Below are 25374 nucleotides of genomic sequence, written 5' to 3'. Positions count from 1 at the left end.
AAATTTTCTGTTTTAATGAAGCTTTGTATTTTAAAAAATTTTTGCAATGAGATATAAAATGAATACTCTTTCTCCCTTCTAATAAGATCATATTAAAATTCTTATTCCTCTCCTACAGTAAGCTTTTTTATTACATACTTTGAAAATTTTATTATTATTAGTCACACTACATTTTTATTAATTCCTAGTAGGCTTGCTCCATGGCAAAGCTTTTTGTAATCAATGTTAATTGTGACAGAGACAAACAGCTGGAGTTTTATTTTCTTAAATTGGCATACCTGAATTTGAACCAAACTCAGATTAGATATTAAACAATTATTAGAAAACACCATAATTTTTTGTGGACTTGCAGAAAAGATTAAACTTAATTCTTTCTTCATGTGTTTTAGTGATAAACTGTCACCATATTTTGTTGGGTCAAAACCATAAATTTAACTGAGTTTTGATCACTTTTGATATAATAACTTTCCCTATAAAAAGGCAAAGAAACATTTCCTTACCTTGTATTACATGTGAGTTGTCTTTCAAGAAGAAATTGTACAGGTATTTGGGGATAAAAGCAGACATACAGGCATAAGCTAGAGCTAAAAAAGAGTATGGCAAATATAACAAATTAGTTAATGAGGTAAAAGATCAGCAGTCATTCACTCACTCAGCACACATTCCTTGAATCTATTTTTAAACAAGAATTACTTAATAACTGATGGAAGCACAAAATTATATGGGGAAAAACCCTACAGAAAATATTGTGCACAACGAGATAACCACTCCAGTAACTTTTCAATTTCAAACTACTATAGCAGCAGCAAAAAGAAAAAACAACCACCACCAAAAAAACAAAACAAAACAAAAATATATATATATATATATACACTGTAGAAATCATTATCCTACAAGAATAAAAATCTTTATTATCAGAACTTTATGCATTTAAAAATCCCTAAACATAATAATCATTATTGTGCTACATAAACTAAAATATCCATAATTTTTACTGATGCAAAGAGTCTGAGAACATTGGATTTAAAAACACTAGTAATAATTGTTCTTTCAAATATAGATCAAATATAGATGCCATTCTTAAATCAATATGTATCATAATGAACTATGCTTAACTAAACAAAGCAAGGCCTCTTATCTAGATTAAAAAGTAATACTAGAGAATAGGCATTTTTAAAAAGCATTCAAATAGTGAAGTTTTAGTTCTCTGGGATTATGCTACAGTACTCAATTCCAGGAATCTATGCAAATTCTGATATGAAACAGAATTTGAAGAGATGGAGATTCTGAGATTAAGGTTTCTAAGGATTCATGCTACAGGATATTCATAATGAATATTTGAATATTTATCTAAAGACCTACTATAAAAAAGGAATTATATCAGGGGACAGAAAAAAAAAACCAAAAATCCTTGTCATTAAAAAAAAAATCCACTAACCAAAAGAAGGGTTACTGTATTAGTATATTGTTGTTGTCCAGTTGCCAAGTTGTGTCCTACTCCTTGTGACACCATGGAATGAAGCATGCCAGGCTTCCCTGTCCTTCACTCTATATTTATATTAGTATATAAGTAACTGTGATATGAAACATACAGAAAACAAATTTCTGGAAATACAAATCGCAAGAGGGTAAGAAAAGTCTTCATTAAGGAAGTAGTGGTTTAAAAAAAAGGAAGTAGTAGTTGAAATAAAAGACTCTGGAGGATGCAAGATCAATACTGTTTTCCTTACAAATCATTTACAAAGTATATATAAATGAAAACTAATCTCTAAAAAGTCTTCTTTGGAGGAAAGAATTTTCTCCAAAGTTTCATAAAAATGGTCACCAAAGTAGATGAAAGCATTTAGAATAATCCATCAGGTTCTCTCTAAATCTCTGCTACTGCTGCTGCTGCTGCTAAGTCGCTTCAGTCATGTCCGACTCTGTGCGACCCCATAGACGGCAGCCCACCAGGCTCCCCCATCCCTGGGATTCTCCAGGCAAGAACACTGGAGTGGGTTGCCATTTCCTTCTCCAATGCATGAAAGTGAAAAGTGAAAGTGAAGTCTCTCAGTTGTGTCCGACTCTTCGCGACCCCATGGACTGCAGCCTACCAGGCTCCTCCGTCCATGGGATTTTCCAGGCAAGAGTACTGGAGTGGGTTGCCATTGCCTTCTCTGCTCTAAATCTCTAGCTACAGCTAAAAACCTCCAGAAATAAATTAATCCTTCACATCCTCTAAAATGAGTCACAACAGATTATTTCACAGAAATCTACAGGCTCTACTAGGAAGAGAGCAAGCTTTCATGTTTGAATAAAATATTTTAGAACAATAAACACAATAATTATTTAAATGATAAATAGGCTTACCTTCATTATTGAAATTTAAATATAGAAATGGAGCACAAAGTGAGTCAAGACCTGATGGAGAGAGATTGGGAAAAAAATTAAAATAAACATAATCCAGCAGAATTGTAGATACATACCTTATCAGATCTGGGCATTACTTTCAGATTCAGTATTATACATATGATCCATTCAGAAATATGTTATGGATTATTGTGAGGAGTAACTGATGGTAACTAGCATATAGTAAATATCCAATATAAATCAACCACTATTATTATTAAGGTTATATACATTGAAGAGAGAAATATAGTAACAGAAAAATGTACAAATGATAGAAGGATTGAATACAGTCCCTGTCTGTGTGATCTTGGCAATCACTTAACTTCAAAGAGGTTTCCTTGTCAAGGAGATGAAAATTTTTCTTACATGTTTCTCTTCTTACATGTTTATTAGATGAAAAAAAAATTCTTTAAAAAACTGTGAAGTAAAATATACACATGATATTTCTTTTATTGATAATAATGCTATTTACACATTGTCATGCTAAAAGAATGTATATAAATTTATCTATAACTGATAGGGAGATATGGAATGCTAAAATGAATAGAGCTAGAAAAAAACAATAGCTTTATTTTCAAGTTTGGCCAGAAATAGAATTGAAATATAAAGATAACTATTCATAACAACAAATTAAAAAATAACACTAGGTGGAATGGATTTCTCACTCATGAATTTATTAATGACAGCTAAAAGAGTAATGAGAAAAGGTAAAAATCAAGGAGATGGAGCATTATAGATATTTTTTAAAAAGAAAAAAAATGAGAACTTCAGGGTGATATATATTCCCCAATTCCTAATAACCTAATAATATCCTAATCTGTTAAGCAAAAGCTGTAAATCATTAAATGTAAAGAATATAAACTATCCCCAAATTATTTACAGTACAAAATTATCTTATTATTTGCATCAAGGATTAAAAATGTATTCACAAAGACTACACTAGTATGAAATATTCTTTATACTTTGCTAATCAACATGATGACAAGTTGTCTCATTAAATGTCATGCATTTAAATGATATTCACTAGACATTTAGACAAAGTTTTAAAAAAAAGTTCTCATATAAACATCTCAAAAAATGGAGCATAGCTTAGTATTATTGACTTTTCTTAAAGCCAAAGATAATTTGATAGTTTGTGTTGATTTTAAAAATTATCAGTCATGCAACATGTTCCTAACACTTCAAAACGTGTTAGTAATTGGGGGAAAAAGTTACCTTGCCAATAGACAAGATCAGGATGGGACACAACCCAGGCTTTTAAGACACGTCGAAATTTTGCATGGCCTTCTGGTGAGGATAACAGCTCATCATACTGATGACAACGAGGAATATCCACTTCAATCTGCAAAACAGCAAAACAATACGGTAGAACTATAATAGACAGATCACCAATAAATCCCAAGAGAAGGAAGAGGAGAAATTGTACTATGAATTCAAGAATAGGCCGCCTACATAATCCTGGTGTTTTGAAGTGTTTGAAATTTATACTAATCCTCCAGGAACAATAAAAAGTTTTAAGTATACTTAAATAAGAAAAGCAGGTCATTTCTTTTGAAAAAGTATGTATTAATTTAGTTTTCAAAAAACCTTACTTTATAATCTGGTCTAAATAAAGCACAAATTCTTCAGACAAAAAAGGTACATACTAGGAAAAGTTACTTGGCTTAAACACTTTAAAGGAAAAGTTCTGACTCACTAATGAATTTTTAGACTATATCTGAGAGAGGTAACACTTCCAGTTCAATCGATCAGTCGTGTCCAACTCTTTGCGACCCCATGAATCGCAGCACGCCAGGCCTCCCTGTCCATCACCATCCCCCTTCTCCTCCTGCCCCCAATCTCTCCCAGCATCAGGGTCTTTTCCAATGAGTCATCCCTTCACATGAAGTGGCCAAAGTATTGGAGCTTCAGCTTTAGCATCAGTCCCTCCAATGAACACCCAGGACTGATCTCCTTTAGAATGGACTGGTTGGATCTCCTTACAGTCCAAGGGACTCTCAAGAGTTTCTCCAACACCACAGTTCAAAAGCATCAATTCTTCCGCACTCAGCTTTCTTCACAGTTCAACTCTCACATTCATACATGACCACTGGAAAAACCATAGCCTTGACTAGACGGACCTTTGTTGGCAAAGTAATACCTCTGCTTTTGAATATGCTATCTAGGTTGGTCATAACTTTCCTTCCAAGGAGTAAGTGTCCCTTAATTTCATGGCTGCAGTCACCATCTGCAGTGATCTTGCAGCCCCCCAAAATAAAGTCTGACACTGTTTCCATTGTTTCCCCATCTATTTCCCATGAAGTGATGGGACCAGATGCCATGATCTTCGTTTTCTGAATGCTGAGCTTTAAGCCAACTTTTTCACTCTCCTCTTTCACTTTCATCAAGAGGCTTTTGAGTTCCTCTTCACTTCTGCCATAAGGATGGTGTCATCTGCATATCTGAGGTTATTGATATTTCTCCCAGCAATCTTGACTCCAGCTTGTGCTTCTTCCAGCCCAGCGTTTCTCGTGATGTACTCTGCATATAAGTTAAATAAGCAGGGTGACAATATACAGCCTTGACATATTTCTTTTCCTATTTGGAGCCAGTCTGTTGTTCCATGTCCAATTCTAACTGTTGCTTCCTGACCTGCATATAGGTTTCTCAAGAGGCAGGTCAGGTGATCTGGTCTTCCCGTCTCTTTCAGAATTTTCCACAGTTTATTATGATCCACACAGTCAAAGGCTTTGGCATAGTTCATAAGACAGAAATAGATGTTTTTCTGGAACTCTCTTGCTTTTTTGATGATCCAGAGGATGTTGGCAATTTGATCTCTGGTTCCTCTTCTTTTTCTAAAACCAGCTTGAACATCTTATTGCTAAATTCAGATTTAAAGAAAGTAGGGAAAACCACTAGACCATTCAGGTATGATCTAAATCAAATCCCTTATGATTATACAGTGGAAGTGAGAAATAGATTTAAGGGACTAGATCTGATAGACAGAGTGCCTGATGAACTATGGACAGAGGTAAGACTTATGCTTCTCCAATATCATATGCATATAATGGCTGCTGAGTATTCGTGATGAAAGGAAGAAAATTCCTCATGCCTCTCTAAAATTGAAATATTTGGCAAACTTATCTAGGTTGTTTAAGATAATCTATATCATACCTGTCTATCTGTAGGAATTGGAGTGTCTTTATCAATTGCATCATACTTGGCGTGAATAGCCCCCTGGAAAAAAAAAAAAACGAGAGAGAGAAGATAATTACTTCTTGATACCCTTAATAAATTATAAATTTAGGCAAAATCTACTTAAAAACATCTGTCTTTGAAAGCACACTCAATTATAGACAGACACACTCAAGCTCAAAGTATATCCTTAGAAAACTTTTCTACATTTTGACAGTTTGTGATAAAAGTCTGAAACAATTTACCATTTTGCTGAGGCAGATGTTTGAATCATACATACTGTAAGACATATATGTTGAATGAGTCATATGGCTAATGAATATGCTTAGCCAATCTCTCAGCCTCCACAATGACACAAATTGCAGCTTTCCTGTTGTTCATTCACTGTATCTCATGCATAGCAAACTTCAAGGAGAAAATTTTTTTTAATTCAGGGGAAGGGTGGTGGGGTTCATCCCACAAGAAATATTCCTGATAAAAGTTGGTAATGAAAGCGAAAATAAAATGAAACTGTTTTCAGGAATGGTAGTTCAGCACAAGGAAGCAGAAGTTTGGGATGAATGGAATATCATGTAGCTATAAGGTCATTAAGAGACTAGGAATCATTTACATTTTTCAGTTATACCATTATAGAAAGAACAATTGAATAAACCACTTAAAATTTTGGTCATGTTCTATAGGACTAAGCACGGAACAATTCTTATTGGTCTGGTACCTTAATGGTAGAGAAAGAGCCAGGAATTTGGGGTTCAAATTTTGACTTTATGTGCTGCATCAACTTCTCTGCCATATCTATTTAATGAAAGATTTAGACCTTGGAGTCCTTTTGAACTTTTGAACATTATATACTTAAAGTTATTTTATATGCTTAAAGTATTACAATTCTAACTACTGATGTATGGTATAGAACATTAGACATTCTTATAAAAGAAGCAACCAAACTCAAAAATGTTCAGAGATTCTCACCAAAGGAATAAAAAAAATGAAGAAAGGAAATCTTTCAATAGAGAGTGAAAAGGATTAAAAATATTTGAGAAAATTCACACACAAAAAATACATGATGGACATCTGTAAGATATCTATAATAGAAAAGATGATGGTAAGATGTCAAGGAAATTGACAGAAAAGGGAACAGTCTGGTAGTATTTGGCTCATTATTATGACTGCTGTTCTCTATTAGCACTGCAAGTCACCCTAATAATTTTGTGACACCTTTCCTTTCCTCACTGCCACAGATAGGGTATTGTACAAGATAAAGTTTCTACTTCTCTTAGCAGCATGCTTCTGACAAGACAGATGTGTCAAAGGCACTAAATTTTGTTAATGATTTCTAACAAGGTTCAAATTAGAGTGGAAGACTTCTCCAAACTTAGACAGAACTACTTATAAATAGGCAAACTTATTTCTAGAGGAACATACTTTATATGTAGGACTATAGACTTATAAAATGATGCATACATATTCTTAAAATATTCAGATTTTAAAATTAATAATCAAGATAATTTGAGTTCATTAAATACAGCATTAGGATAAAAAACCTTTCAATTATATTTTTCTACTCTATCTAGTCAATTCCTCTATTCTTTTCACTTAAAGTTGCCAAAGATTCTTAATGCTCATATTTTACTACATAATTTTCTAAAAACTTGAAAAGTACACATTCAGAAGGCACTGTCATTCTTTTTTCCTAGTACTATTAATCAGCTTCCAACCTTCTCTTTTCTCTTTTACCTCAACTCCCAGAAGAGCAGCCCAGGTTAAACCTCTCATAAGAGGAGGAATGTCGACTCTTGCTTCTTTCCAGATTTGATTTTTTTTATATGGATAAGCCTATAGATTAAAAAAAAAGATATGAAAAATACCTCGAGTTACCAGTGCCATCTCTTTAGTCTAGCCAGTTCTCAATATACCAGTGAAAAAGCTGAAGGTGAATTATAATGTTTCTAAGTACCTGAAATTACTTTGGTGTTATTAATACATAAAAGTTAACAGTGAAATAGTTCTCTATCTTCTGTAAATCTCGTATTACACAATCAATGAGAGGAGTTGATTCTACTGCTTTTAGTCATCCCTCTCTATCTTGTGCTCTGCGAATATTAAGAAAAAGACTCATTCTGAGAATAATATCAGTTTCATACAGGTAAAGTAATATAAGTAAGGCTCTTTGTAAAACAGCTGATGATACAGAAAGTATTAAATATGTTATTATTATAGTTTCTCCTATATCTTTGCATATAAATTTGCCTATCAGTAAATTTGTATGCCATGAGAAATTTCTAGAAGAGAAATATTAGGATAAAGGGTATGGATGCTGTAAATGCTCTTGATATATACCTTCAACTGTTTTACAAAATATTTCTATCAACTTACACTTATTCCAAAAGAATGAGAGTTCCAATCTTAGTATATCTTAATTACTCTGCTAATTTGGTATGCAAGAAAAGGCTATTTTACTTTTTGACATTTCTATTAATAGAAGGGATACATTCTCTAATAGATTTACTGACTAGTTGTATTTCTATTGTGTTTTTTATCTATTTCCCTGTTTAGATAATAGTGATTTTTTCTTTTGGTTTTTAGGTGTTCTTTAAATAGTAAGGATACTAATATGTAATATGTTGTGCATAGATTCCTGCATCTTATTTACTTTTTAATTTTATATACTATGAACAGGTATCACTTAAAATTAATCAGAAAATATAAGAATTAGCCTTCTCCTGACATCAAGATTCCCTAAGAATTATGAATGAATAAAAGATAAGGACTAGATAGGGGCACTTATAACACTTTACACTTTAGAATCTCTACCTTTAGCAGCCTGTCAAAGAGAATGATTCTGTTTAGTTGATACTCTGTGTCCCTCTCTCGGATGATTAAAGGGAGAGTGGCAGCTGCAGATAGCTCATTATTGCTGTTTGAATGAGGTAAATTAGACTGACTGTAAAAGAGAAACAAAAGCAGAAAAATTGACAAAAAGTACAAAAATTTTAAAAATTAAAATACCATATTTTTGTGTTCTTTTTAGGAAAAACTTTCAAAAGAAAATGTACAAGCTTCTCACCAGAATAACATAAACAGATAGGAAAAATAAATGTAAAAGGAGACGATATACTCACTCATCTTCAAGTAGTGGGTAAAATGCTTCTCCACCAACATCTTTTAATCTCTGTGAATTGAAAAAGAAAATATTTGATATTTAGGATCTGTGCCAGAAATGCTGATCCATATTTAAAAGAAAAAATAACATAAAATTCTGAATTTATAAAGGTAACAAGAAAAGTATAAAATAGAGTCTAAAATTCATTCCTAACATAAATATGAAAATATGCCATGCCTCTAGTGATTAAATTTATCTGTGAAGATTTGCTTTTTGTTTTGATTTTTTTTACCTCTAGGTACCTTTTGTAAAGATTAGATACCTATTATAAAAGTTTTCCAAATATAAATACTAAATAAAGTATTCAGAAATACTAAAGTTAGTATAAATTTTAACAAATGGATAACTATTTTAAAATTATATGAAGATTATTTTAAAAGGTACTTTTGAATATATATTCCTTAAAGTCAGACTTTTGTTTTGACATTAATAAAAAAGTAAGACAAAAGTAAGAGGATAATAAAAAGGATTCAAAAGAATTTCTCAGAGTCAAATCTTAGATACACTGTAAGCAGGGTGATTAAAGTTAATACCATCTTGTCTGCTGCTCAGTTCAACTTCCAACTGTTAGGCAGAGTATCTGCTTCTCTGGGGACTAACATAGAAGATGGAGCTCTGTGTAGACCCAGCATTGATCTTCTGTTGATTAGCATCTTTGCACTCATCGATGGAAGTTGTTTCCAGAATTTTTAAAAGCCAAAAAAAACCCCATCACTAAGAATCTGATAAATAAGGACTTTATGCCTAGCTTTTCTTTAAAATTGAACATGCATTTCCCATTTTGCTTTTAAGACTTTAGATATTTCTTTCATGGATTAAAATTCTAGTTGAAAACTAAAATTTTCACAAATTTTACTGTATTATTAACTTACATTTTTTAAGTTTAAGTTTTATTGTTCTGGAAGTCATAAACATAGTTAATATCTTTTCTGCTGTTTTTCTAGCTAAAATTTAGCATATTAAGGGTTTATAAAAGGCAAAAATTTTTACACAGAAAAGTATAAGGTAAGATTATTATTCATTTCCATATTATTTAAAAAATTAACAACATTAAAATTTTTTCTTAATAATTATAGAAAAAAGTATTTTAAATTTCAAAAGTGGAATTGTAAGGGAATTGGGAAATAAAACTAAAGTCTACATTCATTTAACTTGTATTCATATCATTTGTATCATATTTAAATTAAAGAAACAAATTAAGAGTAAAATAAAAGTAGCTGAAACATATATTTTGGATATATTTTATTTTTTACCATCTTGTATTGCAACTTATTTTATCCACTGTACACAGTCTTTTACTCAAAGGGATGGTATGTTTAGAATATCAAGTGTAATAATTATATATTTTAATTTTCTGTTGCTGGCATTTAAGCAGGTAAGAGATTCTAATATCCTCCTACTGCATAACATTTAAAATATTAAATGAGAGGAAAAGCCTATAAGAGTAATGAAAATGCAGTGACAGAAGACACAAAGCTGTATTTAGAGAGAAAGGAGCTTAGCTGGTACTAAAGGATACTGAGAACTGTGGACTAGGGTTTTAGAGGACAACAGGACAAAGCCTCAGGCACTTAATTAACAGGCAGTCAAACTAGAGGGAGACCCTGCTGCATCCAGGTAAGAAAGAACTCCGGCTATATGTGTGCGTGCGTGCCTGGGGAGAGGGTGCTGAACTGCTAGCCTAGAGACAGACAAGGGAAATTACCTATTTTATCTTCAGAGTTGGACACGACTGAGGATGCACACAGATCATTAAAATAAAAAGGCTAGAAATTTTGGTTTTCAGATCAATACTCCATCAGTGTGGAAGTTATCCTTTCTGCCCTAACAACAAGAAAAAAGCTGAAAAAACTGAAAATAACAATCCTTTTTAGAACTATCGGAATCAGGGCACAATGTTACCCAGAAAACTGGAGCGATGACAAATATAAAGAATCACAACTAAGCTGGAAAAGAAGCCACTGCTGGAGCCTGGTAAAACACTTGAAGGGTAACTGACTGTGCAGATTTAGCAATTTGAGAGATAATAGGAGCTTGAGAGAGAAAAACTTGTGGAGGCCCAGACCTAAGGGAAACGTCACACTTCTTGAGTTTTATCCCCATAAGTCCCAACATGTTCTCAGGGTGAAGGTCTAAGAAAAATCCCCTCCTGTCTCTTGCACGAGAAGGGGCAAAATAACCATTCTGAACTACTCTTAGAGTATCCTGTTGTCTTAAGCAAAGGCCTGCTCTTCAGGGAAACTATTTTACCAGAGCCTAAATGACCGTGGTAAGGGAAATACAAAATTCTAGGTCCTTCTAGTCTTTGATGTGGGGAAGAAAAACGCCCAATTACTGCTCTCTCTAGCCTTCCTGTCTCACTCGAAGTAACAGGGAGGGAAGCTGAGAATTCCACAGCCCAGAGACCCAGGCTCACTGAAACACTGAGACCTAACGATAGGATTAGCCCTTCAATCTACTTTCCCTCCCTTATCTTATTTCCATATGTAGAGTTTCTGTGAAGGGCAGGGAAGCCTGGCAAGCTGCAATCCCTGGGGTTGCAAAGAGTTGGACACTAAGTGACTGAGCAACAACAAAGTTTCTGTATGATACAGGAGATTCCAGCTGAAACAACTGCAAGCCTCAGATTCTATGTCTACAGAGAAATCTAAAGACAGTAAGGAAGATAAGAACATTGACATTTGAGGATTTTACTCTGATAAAAAAGCCATACAAATAGTAAACAGCTAGATAAACATGAAATCTTTCACTGAAGATCTCTTTATTACAGTTTTTTTCACCAATATATCATGTTGCACTCTCCCCACCCCCACAATTGTAAGGCATGCTAAAGTATAAAAAGACATTCTGCAGAGAAAAGGTACTCTTCAGAACCAGATTCACATATGGCAGAGATTTTGGAATTATCAGACCAGGAATTTAAAATAACTGATTAAGATGCTAAAGGAGGATATAAGGGAAAAAATGAACCACATGCAAGAAAAGGTAGGTAATATAAGCAGAAAGATGAAAATACTAAGGAATAATCAAAGGATGTAACCTATGTGTGATAGGAATACCCAAGAGGAGAGAGAAGGAAATGGAAGAGATATTTGAAGTGATGACAGAAACTTTAAAATCAGACGTACACCAAATGAAAAATTCTAAGAAGCTCAGAGACCATTAAGCAGGAAATTTTTTTTTAAATCTACACCTAGGCATATCATATTTAAACTGCAAAAACTCAAATAACAAATAGAAAAACTTGACAGAAACTAAAACAGAAGTGAAAGGAACCTTACCTATAGAGGAAAAGGATAAGAATTACATTAGACAACTCTTCAGAAACCATGCAAGCAAGAGAGTGGGGTGAAATGTTTAAAGTATAAAAGAAAAAAAAAATCAAACTAGAATTTTGTACCCAAGAAAATTTTCCTTCAAAAGTAGTAAGAAAGACACACTCTATATTATCTAAAAGAAACACTTTTTAAATATAAAGATATAGATACATTAAAAGTAAAGGAATAAAGACATACCATGAATAACACTAATTAAAAGAAAACTAGGATAGCTACATTAAGTTCAAACAAAACTAACTTTAGAGCAAGAAACATCATAAAGCTAAGTGAGATAACTGAGGTATGTCTGTATAGCCAACAAAGACTATGTAAATAAATACCTTTTTAAAATCCTCAAATGAATAAAAAAATCATTCAAAAAAACTGGCAAGAGATAAAAACTAGTAATATACTGAAGAGGTAAGCAAATCACAAAAAATATAAAAGGGCTCATAACTGTACAATAATTGGGAAATTGAAAATTAGTGTTACTGCAAAATACCATTTTGCACCTTTTAGAATAATAATTTTTTAAGAATTTGATAAGACCATACTGCCACTACTTCTAAGTCACTTCAGTCGTGTCCGACTCTGTGCGACCCCATAGACGGCCTCCCACAGAATCCCGTCCCTGGGATTCTCCAGGCAAGAACACTGGAGTGGGTTGCCATTTCCTTCTCCAATGCATGAAAGTGAAAAGTGAAAGTGAAGTCGCTCAGCTGTGTCCGACCCTCAGTGACCCCATGGACTGCAGCCTACCAGGCTCCTCTGTCCATGGGATTTTCCAGGCAAGAGTACTGGATGAGACCATATGTTACCACATATATGGAGAAATGAGAACCCTTATCCAATGAGGGTAAAGAGATAAAGTGATAAGATGATTTCTGTGAACAGAAAATATAACAATAGATACTAGACTGATGGCAGGTCGATTTTCCAACAATGCCACTCCTGGGGACATATGTTAAAGAAATGCTCACATATTTTATTGTACTAGGAAGGAATCTAAGGCTTCATGTGTATCAGTAAGGTTTTATTAAAAAAAAAGAAGCCACTAAGGGAGGAAGGGAAGGAAGAAGGGAGGGAGGAAGGAAAGAAGGAAAAAGGTCAGAAGCAAATTTGCCAAAATACCATTCTTACATTTCTTAGCTGGCATAATGACAGTGTCACAGTGGTGTCATCTAATAGTGAACTTCTATCTCGACCTTGTCCAAAGCTTTCACCATCTTCAAAGAGAAAACTAAAAAGAGATTTAAAAAATAAGTTATTTTAATGAGCACAGAAATCCAATTACTGTTTCTTCTAGAAAATAATATTTACTCTAAATCATAAATCTCTTCATTAAAAGAAATTTTAGACTGAATAAAATCTATAATTGGTGGCTGAAATTTCTCCAAAAAATCTTCATTTTTAAATATATGTTGAGTTTGCAGTGCATGCATGCTCAGTGACTCAGTTGTGTCTGACTCTTTGCAACCCCATGGACTGCAGCCTGCTAGGCAACTCTGTCCATGTCTACAGGGAAGAATACTGGAGTGGACTGCCACTTCCTCCTTCAGGGGTTCTTCCCGAGATCGAACCCAAGTCTCCTGCATGCAGATTCTTTACCACTGAGCCACCTGGGAGGCCCCTATAAATACAGCATATAAATGTAAAGCATTTTAGGGATACTAGAATATGATTTACACTGTTCATGCATGTGCAATGATAAAATTACACTGACAGTATGTAATATGTTCCTGAGGAAATTCATATAGGTAAAAAATGATAAAAGAATGCAGAAAATAAAATACTAATGATGATAACTTCTCAGGACAAAGACTACTGAGTAATAAACATATTTAGAATTTTAGAGAATTAATTTTTATATCCTTCAAACCATTTACTCTTGGAATTGCCATCATCTTATTTCTGATTTTTCTACTTAATTCATCATGTGAACAGTACAACTGAAGTTAATATTTAAGAATCAGTTTAAGAGGGGGAAAGGTACAGAATTAGTGCTGTACATACGAAGAAAAAAATGATCAGCAGATGGTTTTTATAGTTACCTACAAAGATCAAATCTAGTCCTAAAACCTAAAATTAAAACTTCAAAGCACTAACGGAAAGAGATGTAGGTTCTCATTTTTATGAACGAACATGATGAGCAACAGAACAATTAACAGTTTTGGCTCTTAGCATTGTATTGCCATTTAACTTTTAAGTAATTTACAAGATGGTGTCTAAGACCTTATACAACTCTGGAGTTTTTCAACAGTGCTTTAGTACCATGATGATCTCTAGGACAAGCAAGGAGGTCACTGAGTACATTTTAAAATATCTTTAGAAGTAAAAAAAAAAAAAGTTCCTCATAATCGGCATACTAGCCTAGTATATTAACTCTCTTAAATATTACTGTTTTATTTGTACAATTTGTTTTATTGATCACCAACTATTGTGAGATGTTCCATAATAATACCTTTACTTCAAATAGATCATAAAACAAATAATTTATTAAAAATGGTAGTTTAAAAAATAACAAAAGCACTGATAAGAACTCTGCAATGAGAAACTCCTACCAAACATTTCTCCAAAGAAGACACCCAGATGGCCAATAAACACAGGAAAAGCTGCTCACACTCGTTATTAGAGAAATGTAAATCAAAACTACAATAATATATCACTTCACACCAGTCAGAATGGCTATCAACAAAAAATCTACAAACAATAAATGCTGGAGAGGATGTGGAGAAAAGGTCAACCTCTTGCACTGCTGGTGGGACTGCAAACTGATACAGCCATTATGGAAAATAGTATGGAGATTCCTTAAAAAAACAGGAATAAATCTGCCATATGACCCAGCAATCTCACTCAAGGGCATATATCCAGAGAAAACCAGAATTTTAAAAGACACATGTTCATTACAGCAATATTTACAATAGCCAGGAAGGAAGCAACCTAGATGTCCATCAACAGATGAATGGATAAAGAAGTTGTACATTTATACAGTGGGATATTACTTAGCCATAGAAAGGAACAAATTTGAGTCAGTTGTAGTGAAGTGGATGAACCTAGAGCCTCTTATACAGAGTGAAATGTCAGAAAAAGAAAAACAAGTATTGTATATTAATGCATATATATGGAATCTAAAACAAAATGGTAATAAATGAACGTAGACAACAGACTTGTGGACACAGGGGGAGATGAGTTCAGTTCAGTTCAGTCGCTCAGTTGTGTTTGACTCTTTGCGACCCCATGGGCTGAGGCATGCCAGGCCTCCCTGTCCATCACCAACTCCTGGAGTTTACTTAAATTCATGTACATTAAGGGGGACAATGAGGGTGGGATGAACTGAAAAAGCAGCACTGTCATATATATATATTACCATCTGTAAAACAGTGGGAAGTTGCTAAATAACACAGGGAACCTAGCCAGGTGCTCTGTAATGACCTAGATGGGTGAGACTGGAGGACGATAGGGAGGATCAGGAGGAAAGGGATATATACATATATATAAAATTATGACTGATTTGTGTTGTTGTTCAGCAGACAGCAACACTAAATTGTAAAGCAATTTTCCACCAAAAAAAAAAAAAAAAGAAACTCCTGCCAAGAAAGCAAGGTATTGATTTCAAACTGCTTTCACAATCACTTAGCTACAATGTCTACCTACCCAAAGAAAAAACTATCAAATTAAAAAAAAGTTATTACTAGATTTCTCTCATTTACAAGAAATGTTTTGTTTCCTTACTTGGGGAGTGTGCAGATAGGTGGTTTGGATCGAATGATTTCCTTGTTCACAAGCTCTTTTTCCAAGTCACCTCCAGCTAAACACCAAAGGTAATACACTTCTTCAATAGATCTTTCTGCCAGGTAATCATTGTTTATATCTATTAATGGAAAATTAAAAAAAAATAGCTATCACACTTTCTGTTTTTATTAAAAGGCAACAAGCAATAATAGCTGACATTTTTAAAAAGTAAAAGCTGAAGAACTCAGTAAGATTCCCTTTACAATATTCATACTACAAAATGCATAGAGGATTAAATGCAGATATGCATACTGGTTGGGCATCCAGCTTCTTTGAGAAAAAAGTGTGATTTTTATCTTCTATATCAGAGATATATATACATAAGTATATATATATATACGGGAGATATACACACACACACGCACATACACACACATATACGTTAGATATATCAAGCCCTGCAGGAAAGAAATAAGGCCAAAATAAAGCACTTGAGTATGCAACCAGCACACCCTATCCCATCCTTTGCCTTGAGACAATTTCTGCCTCTCTTAAAAGTCTTGATGTCTCACAGAGGCTTTGCTTCCATTGTACTATGTTCATATTGACCTTCAGTTTTTTGTTTGGCCACTCCACACAGCATGTGGGACCTTAGTTCTCCAACCAGGGATTGAACCCATCCCTTCTATATAGGAAGTGTGGAATGTTAACCACTTGGGCTGTCAACAAAGTCTTGGATCTTCATTTATAATATTAACTGTGTGACTGAATGTCTGTTTACCTCCCCAGTTGGCACAAATGATGCTTGAAGATACAGTGTATGGAACATAGGAGAAACTCAATAAGTATTTGACCAAATGAATGTTTAGTATTTCCTACCATGATTATGTCATGATAATTTTTTATATAAATGTAATTTACTGGTGTCCCTAAAAAACACATTTTGAGAGCTGTAATTTTCAGAGAGGAATGAAAAGAGAAAAGGTGGTATTCTCTAACAAACATGGAATATAATAATAATGGACTTATCAATAATATGATTTTTAAAAATTTATAATAAATTTTATGAAATCTATATAAATATTGAGGTGACAGAAATTCCATTGGAAACCAGAAGATCTGATTATAGCATTAGGATCTGGGTTTACATAATAAGAAATTTTTTTTTGTTTGATACCACTTCCTTTCTTTGATTCTTAAAGTCCTTGCTCCAAAGTAATTTAAATTTAAAGGATTAAAATGTTAGGCTATATTTTAACCACTTCCAAAATTACTTCTTAATTCTCAGATAAGTATCCAAACAGTCTCACTAATATAAATGTATATTGTTGACAAATTCAAAACTGAAACTAGGATGAGGGTACTTCCTTTAAAAACATGGCTTTTATTCTTAGTATTCTTTATCATTACCTTTACACAACTGACTGATATCCTCTGGCAGAGTCAAATCAGCACATCTCAGAGAAGAAGAAAACAGGCTGGCAGGTTTGATAAAGGGAGTGTATAAGGGTAACACTTCACTGAACACATTGTCCTGCATTAATTCATCTGGGGTTGGCCTTAAGAAACACATTTAAAATACAGCACATGAATTAAAGTCATTAAAATGTTCCTAGAATAATGGCACACCTACAAGGAAATAATTAAAAGTTATAAATACTTCATAACATACAAAATAACAAAGTTCTCCTTATTAGAGTCTAGATATACACCTTTAAAAAAGAATCAAGTGATTACAAGTAAATATTGACTTTTTTTTTACCTCTTTTGTGCTTTTTGTACTTTATGACATCAAATATTATTACATATGAGCATCTCCATTTTTTACTTCCAGCTTGACAATCATAAACTTGCTTCACTGAATATCTTAATTAAATAATAAAATTATAAACCAATACTATCTTCTGATTTTCTTCCTACTCTCTTAATGTGGTATCAGTTCAGTCAGTTCAGTTGCTCAGTCGTGTCCAACTCTTTGTGACCCTATGAACCGCAGCATGCCGGCCTCCTTGTCCATCCCCAACTCCCGAAGTTCACCCAAACTCATCTCCATTGAGTTGGTGATACCATCCAACCATCTCATCCTGTTATCCCCTTCCCCTCTTGCCATCAATCTTTTCCAGCATCAGGGTCTTTTCAAACGAGTCAGTTCTTTGCATCAGGTGGCCAAAGTATTGGAGTTTCAGCTTCAACATCAGTCCTTCCAATGAACACCCAGTACTGATTTCCTTTAGGATGGACTGGTTAGATCTCCTTGCAGTCCAAGGAACTCTGAAGAGTCTTCTCCAACACCACAGTTCAAAAGCATCAATTCTTCGGCAATAAGCTTTCTTTATATGCCAACACTCACATCCATACATGACTACTGGAAAAACCATAGCCTTGACTAGACAGACCTTTGTTGATAAAGCAATGTCTCTGCTTTTTAATATGCTGTCTAGGTTTGTCATAACTTTCCTTCCAAGGAGTAAGTGTCTTTTAATTTCATGGCTGCAGTCACCATCTGCAGTGATTTTGGAGCCCCCAAAAATAAAAGTCTGACACTGTTTCTACTGTTTCCCCATCTATTTCCCATGAAGTGATGGGACCAGATGCCATGATCTTCGTTTTCTTAATGCTGAGTTTTAAGCCAGCTTTTTCACTCTCCTCTTTCACTTTCAACAAGAGGCTCTTTAGGTCTTCTTTCTTTCTGCCATAAGGGTGGTGTCATCTGTGTATCTGAGGTTATCAATATTTCTCCCAGCAATCTTGATTCCAGCTTGTGCTTCTTCCAGTCCAGCGTTTCTCATGATGTACTCTGCACAGAAGTTAAATAAGCAGGGTGACAATATACAGCCTTGATGTACTCCTTTTCCTATTTGGAACCAGTCTGTTGTTCCATGTCCAGTTCTAACTGTTGCTTCCTGACCTGCATACAAATTTCTCAAGAGGCAAGTCAGGTGGTCTGGTATTTCCACCTCTTTAAGAATTTTCCACAGTTGATTGTGATCCACACAGTCAAAGGCTTTGGCATAGTCAATAAAGCAGAAATAGATGTTTTTCTGGAACTCTCCTGCTTTTTCCATGATCCAACGAATGTGGGCAATTTAATCTCTGGTTCCTCTGCCTTTTCTAAAACCAGTTTGAACATCTGGAAGGTCACAGTTCACGACTGCTGAAGCCTGGTTTGGAGAATTTTGAGCATTACTTTACTAGTGTGTGAGATGAGTACAATTGTGTGGGAGTCTGAGCATTTTTTGGCATTGCCTTTCTTTGGGATTGGAATGAAAACTGACCTTTTCCAGTCCTGTGGCCACTGCTGAGTTTTCTAAATTTGCTGGCATATTGAGTGCAGCACTTTCACAGCATCATCTTTCAGGATTTGATATAGCTCAACTGGAATTCATCATCTCCACTTTGTTCAAAGTGATGCTTCCTAAGCCCCACTTGACTTCACATTCCAGGATGTCTGGCTCTAGGTGAATTATCACACCATCGTGATTCCCTGGATAGTGAAGATATTTTTTGTACAGTTCTGCTGTGTATTCTTGCCACCTCTTCATAATATCTTCTGCTTCTGTTATATCCATACCATTTCTGTCCTTTATTGAGCCCATTTTTGCATGAAATCTTCCCTTGTTATCTCTAATTTTCTTGAAGAGATCTCTAGTCTTTCCCATTCTATTGTTTTCCTCTATTTCTTTGCATTGATTGCTGAGGAAAGTTTTCTTATATCTCCTTGATATTCTTTGGAACTCTGCATTCAGATGCTTATATCTTTCCTTTTCTCCTTTGCTTTTCGCTTCTTTTCTTTTCTCAGCTATTTGTAAGGCCTCTGCAGACAGCCATTTTGCTCTTTTGCATTTCTTTTTCTTGGGGATGGTCTTGCTCCCCGTCTCCTGTACAATGTCACAAATCTCCATCCATAGTTCATCAGGCACTCTATCAGATCTAGTCCCTTAAATCTATTTCTCACTTCCACTGTATAATCATAAGGGATTTGATTTAGGTCATACCTGAATGGTACAGTGGTTTTCTCCACTGTCTTCAACTTAAGTCTGAATTTGGCAAAAAGGAGTTCATGATCTGAGCCACAGTCAGCTACCTGTTTTGTTTTTGCTGACTGTACAGAGCTTCTCCATCTTTGGCTGCAAAAAATATAATCAATCTGATTTTGGTGTTGACCATTTGGTGATGTCCATGTGTAGAGTCTTCTCTTGTGTTGTTGGAAGAGGGTGTTTGCTATGACCAGTGCGTTCTCTTGGCAAAACTCTATTAGCCTTCGTCCCCTGCTTCATTCCGTACTCTAAGGCTGTTACTCCAGGCCTGTTACTCCAGGTGTTTCTTGACTTCATACTTTTGCATTCCAGTCTCCTATAATGAAAAGGGCATCTTTTTTGGGTGTTAGTTTTAAAAGGTCTTGTAGGTCTTCATAGAACCATTCTTTTTCAGCTTCTTCAGCATTACTAGTCAGGGCATAGACTTGGATTACCCTGATATTGAATGGTTTGCCTTGGAAATGAACAGAGATCATTCTGTTGTTTTTGAGATTGCATCCAAGTACTGCATTTTGGAATCTTTTGTTGACTATGATGGCTACTCCATTTCTTCTATGGGATGTGTGCCCACAATAGTAGATATAATGGTCATCTGAGATAAATTCATGTGGTATATTTACCCAAAACTATGCTTTTAATACTATTTCTCTCATTCAAACATGTCTTGATAAGATGTTTTCATAAAGATAAATTAGAATATATTATTTTCAAATATTACATACTTACAGAGTTTAGGGACAAATGAATGGGTAAAAGTGACATCATCAAATGAAAATAATAAAGTTTCTAAGAAATCCTTTTACATTATCAACAATTATTAACTTAGCTCACTATGTAAGTTTTTTTCTATAATACTTATTTGCCAATAAACTTTTGTTCTCATTTTTCTCATATCATTGTATCTAGGCATGTCTACCTTCCATAGTTTAGCTAATTTTCAAACTGGAGGTTAGGAAATGAACTAGTGGCTGCTTTTGGTATATGTCAGCTTTCTGATAATGTTTTAATTATTTTTTCTTCTCATATGACCATACATTAAAGCCAAAACTAACAGTTATGATATTAATATCAATCATACATTACTACATATGTTAATATTCTTATTTGATCCATTAGTATCAAAAAATTAAGTACTTATATGTTAAGATCTCAGTAATAATCCAAAACTCTTGATATCAACCTCTTGGAAGGGTGGAAGGTGAGGCACTTCTTTAAAAGATCTATCACAGTTTCTGGAAGCTCCTGGTAAACAGAGAGAGAAAGTAATTACTTTAAACAATCCACTTAAAAATTTATATTACTTATATCATTTTCTACTTTAAGAAGTTTTGACTTTTTTGGAAAGCTTTTGCTTTAAAATAGTTTGCTACTGGATCCCAAGTATGCAAAATAAATTTTCAATAACAGATTAATGACAAACCTTTATAATGTCCAGACAACCATGCTCCTCAGCCAGAACTATTATAGTGTCATCTACACAGTCTATAAAAGAGGAAAATTACATGAATTAAAGCTGCTTTTACAACTTACCAGACTGGGAGTTAAACTTTAATAACACATTTTAAATTGTATAATGTAATTTTGGAACTTGGAATATTAAAAAGCTTGAGACTTTGTCAAGTTTCCTTATATGTTTTAATAAATGAAAAAAGGCTTTATTTTTATGATTATAAGACTGCTTTTATTAAATACAATTGAAGAATGTGGATACATTTTTTCTGGTCTTTAAAGTATAAGGTTTAGCCTATAGACACCATTTATAGATCTCTAAGACTCCTTAATAGCCATATTACCAATCTTTGAAATTAAAGTGATAAAATTTTAAAATTTTATACAGTCTTATTTACAATTCATTGTTATTTAATATTATTCTATACACATCCATATTTGTAGACCCTATTAACCTGGACACCAATCTGACACTCTTTTATCCAAAGCGCTCTATCACTGTTTTTCTCTCCTTTTTTTACCATACATCCTTAACTTATTCTGGATTACAAAAATTTTTATAAATGTGAATTACTAGTATTTGGATTATACACATGTGAAACATATGAGCTTGTTAGAAGGAAAACATTCTTCTTCAGTCATTACTTACATATAATTCACTAAACAGAAAGCTCAAAAGTTATAGTACTTTGAAGGTAACTGCTACAGAGAAGTACAATTTTATAATTTCATATTTTGATTCAAAAGTTAGTTTGGTTGGCTAGATCATAAAGCTAAGATTATATCCAAGGACATTATAATTCCTTACAGTGAATAAGGAAAAGCTCTTCTATAGTACCTCAAGGGCGCTTAAACTACCCTGTGAATGCTTATCACTGATCATTGGAAAGCTGAAGAAAGTGAAGCCTTTTCAGTGTAGTCACTATTTTGAAGAACACATTCTCTATGTGCATAATTACTCTCACTAAAGATTATATTTACAACTGAAAGAGAATCAATTGTGAGACACTTACCCAGTGTAAGCAAAAATTTTAGTCTTTCAGAAATATCCAAACTCTGAAATAATTTTCTTCCCTACATAAAAGATAAAAGAAATTCTTATTAACATTCACAGATTCTTCCCAGGGAGGTTTTATTTTTCATTTTTGAAAATGATTTTTCAATTATCTCTGTTTCTCTTCAGAGGTTTTATTAGCTTTTTTTGAATTGGCTCCTTAAAGAAAAATCATTGGTGACAAACATTTTTTTAATGTTGCATAATGCTTACCATTTAAACATTTTGTATATCTAAGAATCATTACATTATAGTTAGATCTCAAGCATTCTTCATTTTTGAGACCCACCTATATCTGGTTGTCTAGAAGGACTCCAGGAGTCTTATTTGATTAAGAGATCAAAATGTCTTTTTACCCTTTCATGTACCCAACTAATTCTTATTTATATATCATGATCCAGGTAATCTGTTGTCTCCATTAAGAAATATTCCACAACACTCCTTCCTCTTCTAAGAATTACTTAAGACAACCATCTTTGTGTTTTCCGTAGTAGCTGGTATATCCCTTTATTTTAAGATACATATGTTATATTTTAATTGTTTCCTTATTAGTTGGCTTCAGAGGGCTCCTTGAAAAACAGTCTTGAATCAAGCACAACTTCAATGGTTATGTGTTGAGCAACTATTGTGTGTTAAGCTGGACTTTCCACAACGAGTTATATACTATGGGTAAATTACTTGACCACTTTAAACCTCACTTTCCTCATTTATAAATTGGAATGTTAACTATACATGCCATGTAGGTTGCAGTGAAGATTATATGATGTATAAAAAACTGCTTAGCATTTTCTGAATAAAGAAAATGCTTCAGAAATTTTGGCTATTATTATGTTTCTATTATTATAAACAAAGTAAACTTGTATGATCATTTAAAAAGACTTAGAAGGAGAAGATTTAAGAATACAGCTTGGTCTTTGTGCAGCAAAAGAGGCTCTGATTTTCTTTTTTTTTTAATAGAGAAGAAAAAACTTTCTTAAAGTCTTATGAAATTAGAACTACAGGTGGAGAGATCATTGAAAACAAGCTGCCCCTCCTCTCTCTTACACTACTATCAATATTAATCTTCTAGACCTAAATGTAAGGCCAGACACCATAAAACTCTTATAGAAAAACACAAGCAGAACACTCTCTGACATAAATTGAAGCAAGATCTTTTTTGATCTACCTCCTGGAGTAATGAAAAGAGAAACAAAAATAAACAAAAGGGACCTAATTAAACTTAAAAGCTTTTGCAGAGCAAAGGAAATCATAAGCAAAATGAAAAAACCCACAGGAGAGAAAATATTTGCAAATGAAGCAACTGACAAGGGGTTAATCTCCAAAATATACAAACAGCTCATGCAGCTCAATAACAAAAAACCAACCCAATCAAAAAATGGGCAGAAGATCTAAATAGAAATTTCCCCAAAGAAGACACACAGATGGCCAAAAAGCACGGGAAAAGATGCTAAACATCATTAATAATTAGAGAAATGTAAATCAAAACTACAATGAAGTATCATCTTACACTTGTCAGAATGGCCATCATCAAAAAATCTACGAATAATAAATGCTGGAGAGAGTGCAGAGGAAAGAGAACAGTGCTACATTGTTGGTGAGAATGTAAATTGGTACAGCCTTTAGGGAGAACAGTATGGAGGTTCCTTAAACAACTAAAAATAGAGCTACCATATGATTAAGAGGGCATATACCCCAGGAAAACTATAATTTGAAAAGATACATGCACCCCAAAGTCCACTGCAGTATTATTTACGATAGCCAGGACATGGAAGCAACCTAAACGTCCACTGAAAGAGGAATGGATAAAGAAGATGTGGTACAATGAAATACAAAGAAGATATGTACAATGAAATATTCCTTGGCCATGAAAAAGAATGAAATAATGCCATCTGCAGCATCATGGATGGACCTAGAGATTGTCACACTGAGTGAAATAAGTCATAAATATTGCTTACATGTGGATTCTAAAAAAAGATGGTACAAATGAATTTATCTACAAAACAGAGTCACAGATGTAGAAAACAATTTTATGGTTTCTGGGGGTAAGGGGAGGGAGGGATAAATTGGGATACTGGGGTTGACATATATAATACACACTACTATATATAAAATAGATAACTATTAAGGACCTACTGTATAACACAGGAAGTGCTATACAATACTCTGTAATGATCTATATGGGAAAAGTATCTAAAAAAGAGTAGATGTATGTGTATGTATAACTAATTCACTTTGATGTACACCTGAAACTAATACAACATTATAAAGCAACTATACTCCAATAATAATTAAATTAAAAAAGACCCACCTTTAAAAAAATTAATCTTCTAAAACTGCAGGTTTGATTTCAGCTTGCTTAAAAACTTTAAATGACCCCCCCCATCTTATATAAATATAATCCTCTCAATATGGCTCAAAGTCTCCTAGGATATGGCTCCTATCCATTTTACTTATTAATTTATATTAAATATTTTATGTGAAATCTAAAGGTTTGATGAGGTAGAGGAAGACTTAAACCATCCTAAAACTGGACTGTCTAAACTTTGAGCACCTCTTAAAATGTCATGAAGCCCCTATTACGGAATTAATATTTCCTTTCTTATAATTCATGCAGTTCTTTGTGCTTATCTTCAAAGTTTATGGATTTGCATTACATTATAGGCTCTTTGACAATACATTTTAATCACAGTTTATTCCTATTGTATTATTATACACACAGTAAATACTCATCAACATTTGTTGAACTGAATTACTCATATAAGAAATACCCAGATCATAAGTAGTTTAAATATAAGTAATGGTAATAAAAAGGAAAAGTTACATTTGTCATATTTATACTTATGTATACTTTACATTCCAACAAAAATTTTCAATTAGGCTATGATTTTAAACAAAAATGAGATTTACTATATTTTTATACCGATGAAAAGTAAGATGGTCTAGACAAAGGATAGCAAAGAATCAGCAAGTCTGGCATTTTCCCTTAGAAAAAGCAATGCCAGTGTATAAGCTACCATATAATTGTTAACATTTAAGTGTTAATAATAAAAGCTAACATTTATGTAC

The 25374-nt window shown here is 33.6% G+C and overlaps 1 protein-coding gene across 1 annotated transcript in view; it reads right to left on the bottom strand.

Annotated features, from left to right (window-relative positions):
* TBCK (TBC1 domain containing kinase) overlaps positions 1–25374 on the bottom strand; it is a 208727-nt gene that overhangs the window by 126973 nt on the left and 56380 nt on the right. The window contains exons 7-19 of the mRNA XM_040237515.1: positions 22268–22328; positions 21226–21287; positions 20986–21047; positions 17179–17327; positions 15769–15907; positions 13177–13276; positions 8679–8728; positions 8371–8500; positions 7294–7392; positions 5542–5604; positions 3604–3730; positions 2350–2400; positions 501–584 (exon numbers count right to left, since the gene is read on the bottom strand). Of these exons, the coding sequence (XP_040093449.1) occupies positions 501–584; positions 2350–2400; positions 3604–3730; positions 5542–5604; positions 7294–7392; positions 8371–8500; positions 8679–8728; positions 13177–13276; positions 15769–15907; positions 17179–17327; positions 20986–21047; positions 21226–21287; positions 22268–22328 (1177 nt within the window). The remainder of the gene's footprint in view (positions 1–500; positions 585–2349; positions 2401–3603; positions 3731–5541; positions 5605–7293; positions 7393–8370; positions 8501–8678; positions 8729–13176; positions 13277–15768; positions 15908–17178; positions 17328–20985; positions 21048–21225; positions 21288–22267; positions 22329–25374) is intronic.

Source organism: Oryx dammah, unplaced genomic scaffold (genome assembly GCF_014754425.2).
Source record: "Oryx dammah isolate SB20612 unplaced genomic scaffold, SCBI_Odam_1.1 HiC_scaffold_3, whole genome shotgun sequence".
NCBI classification, from domain to species: Eukaryota; Metazoa; Chordata; class Mammalia; order Artiodactyla; family Bovidae; genus Oryx; species Oryx dammah.
Note: the sequence above shows the minus strand (reverse complement) of the source record. Positions and strands in the feature narration are given on the sequence as shown.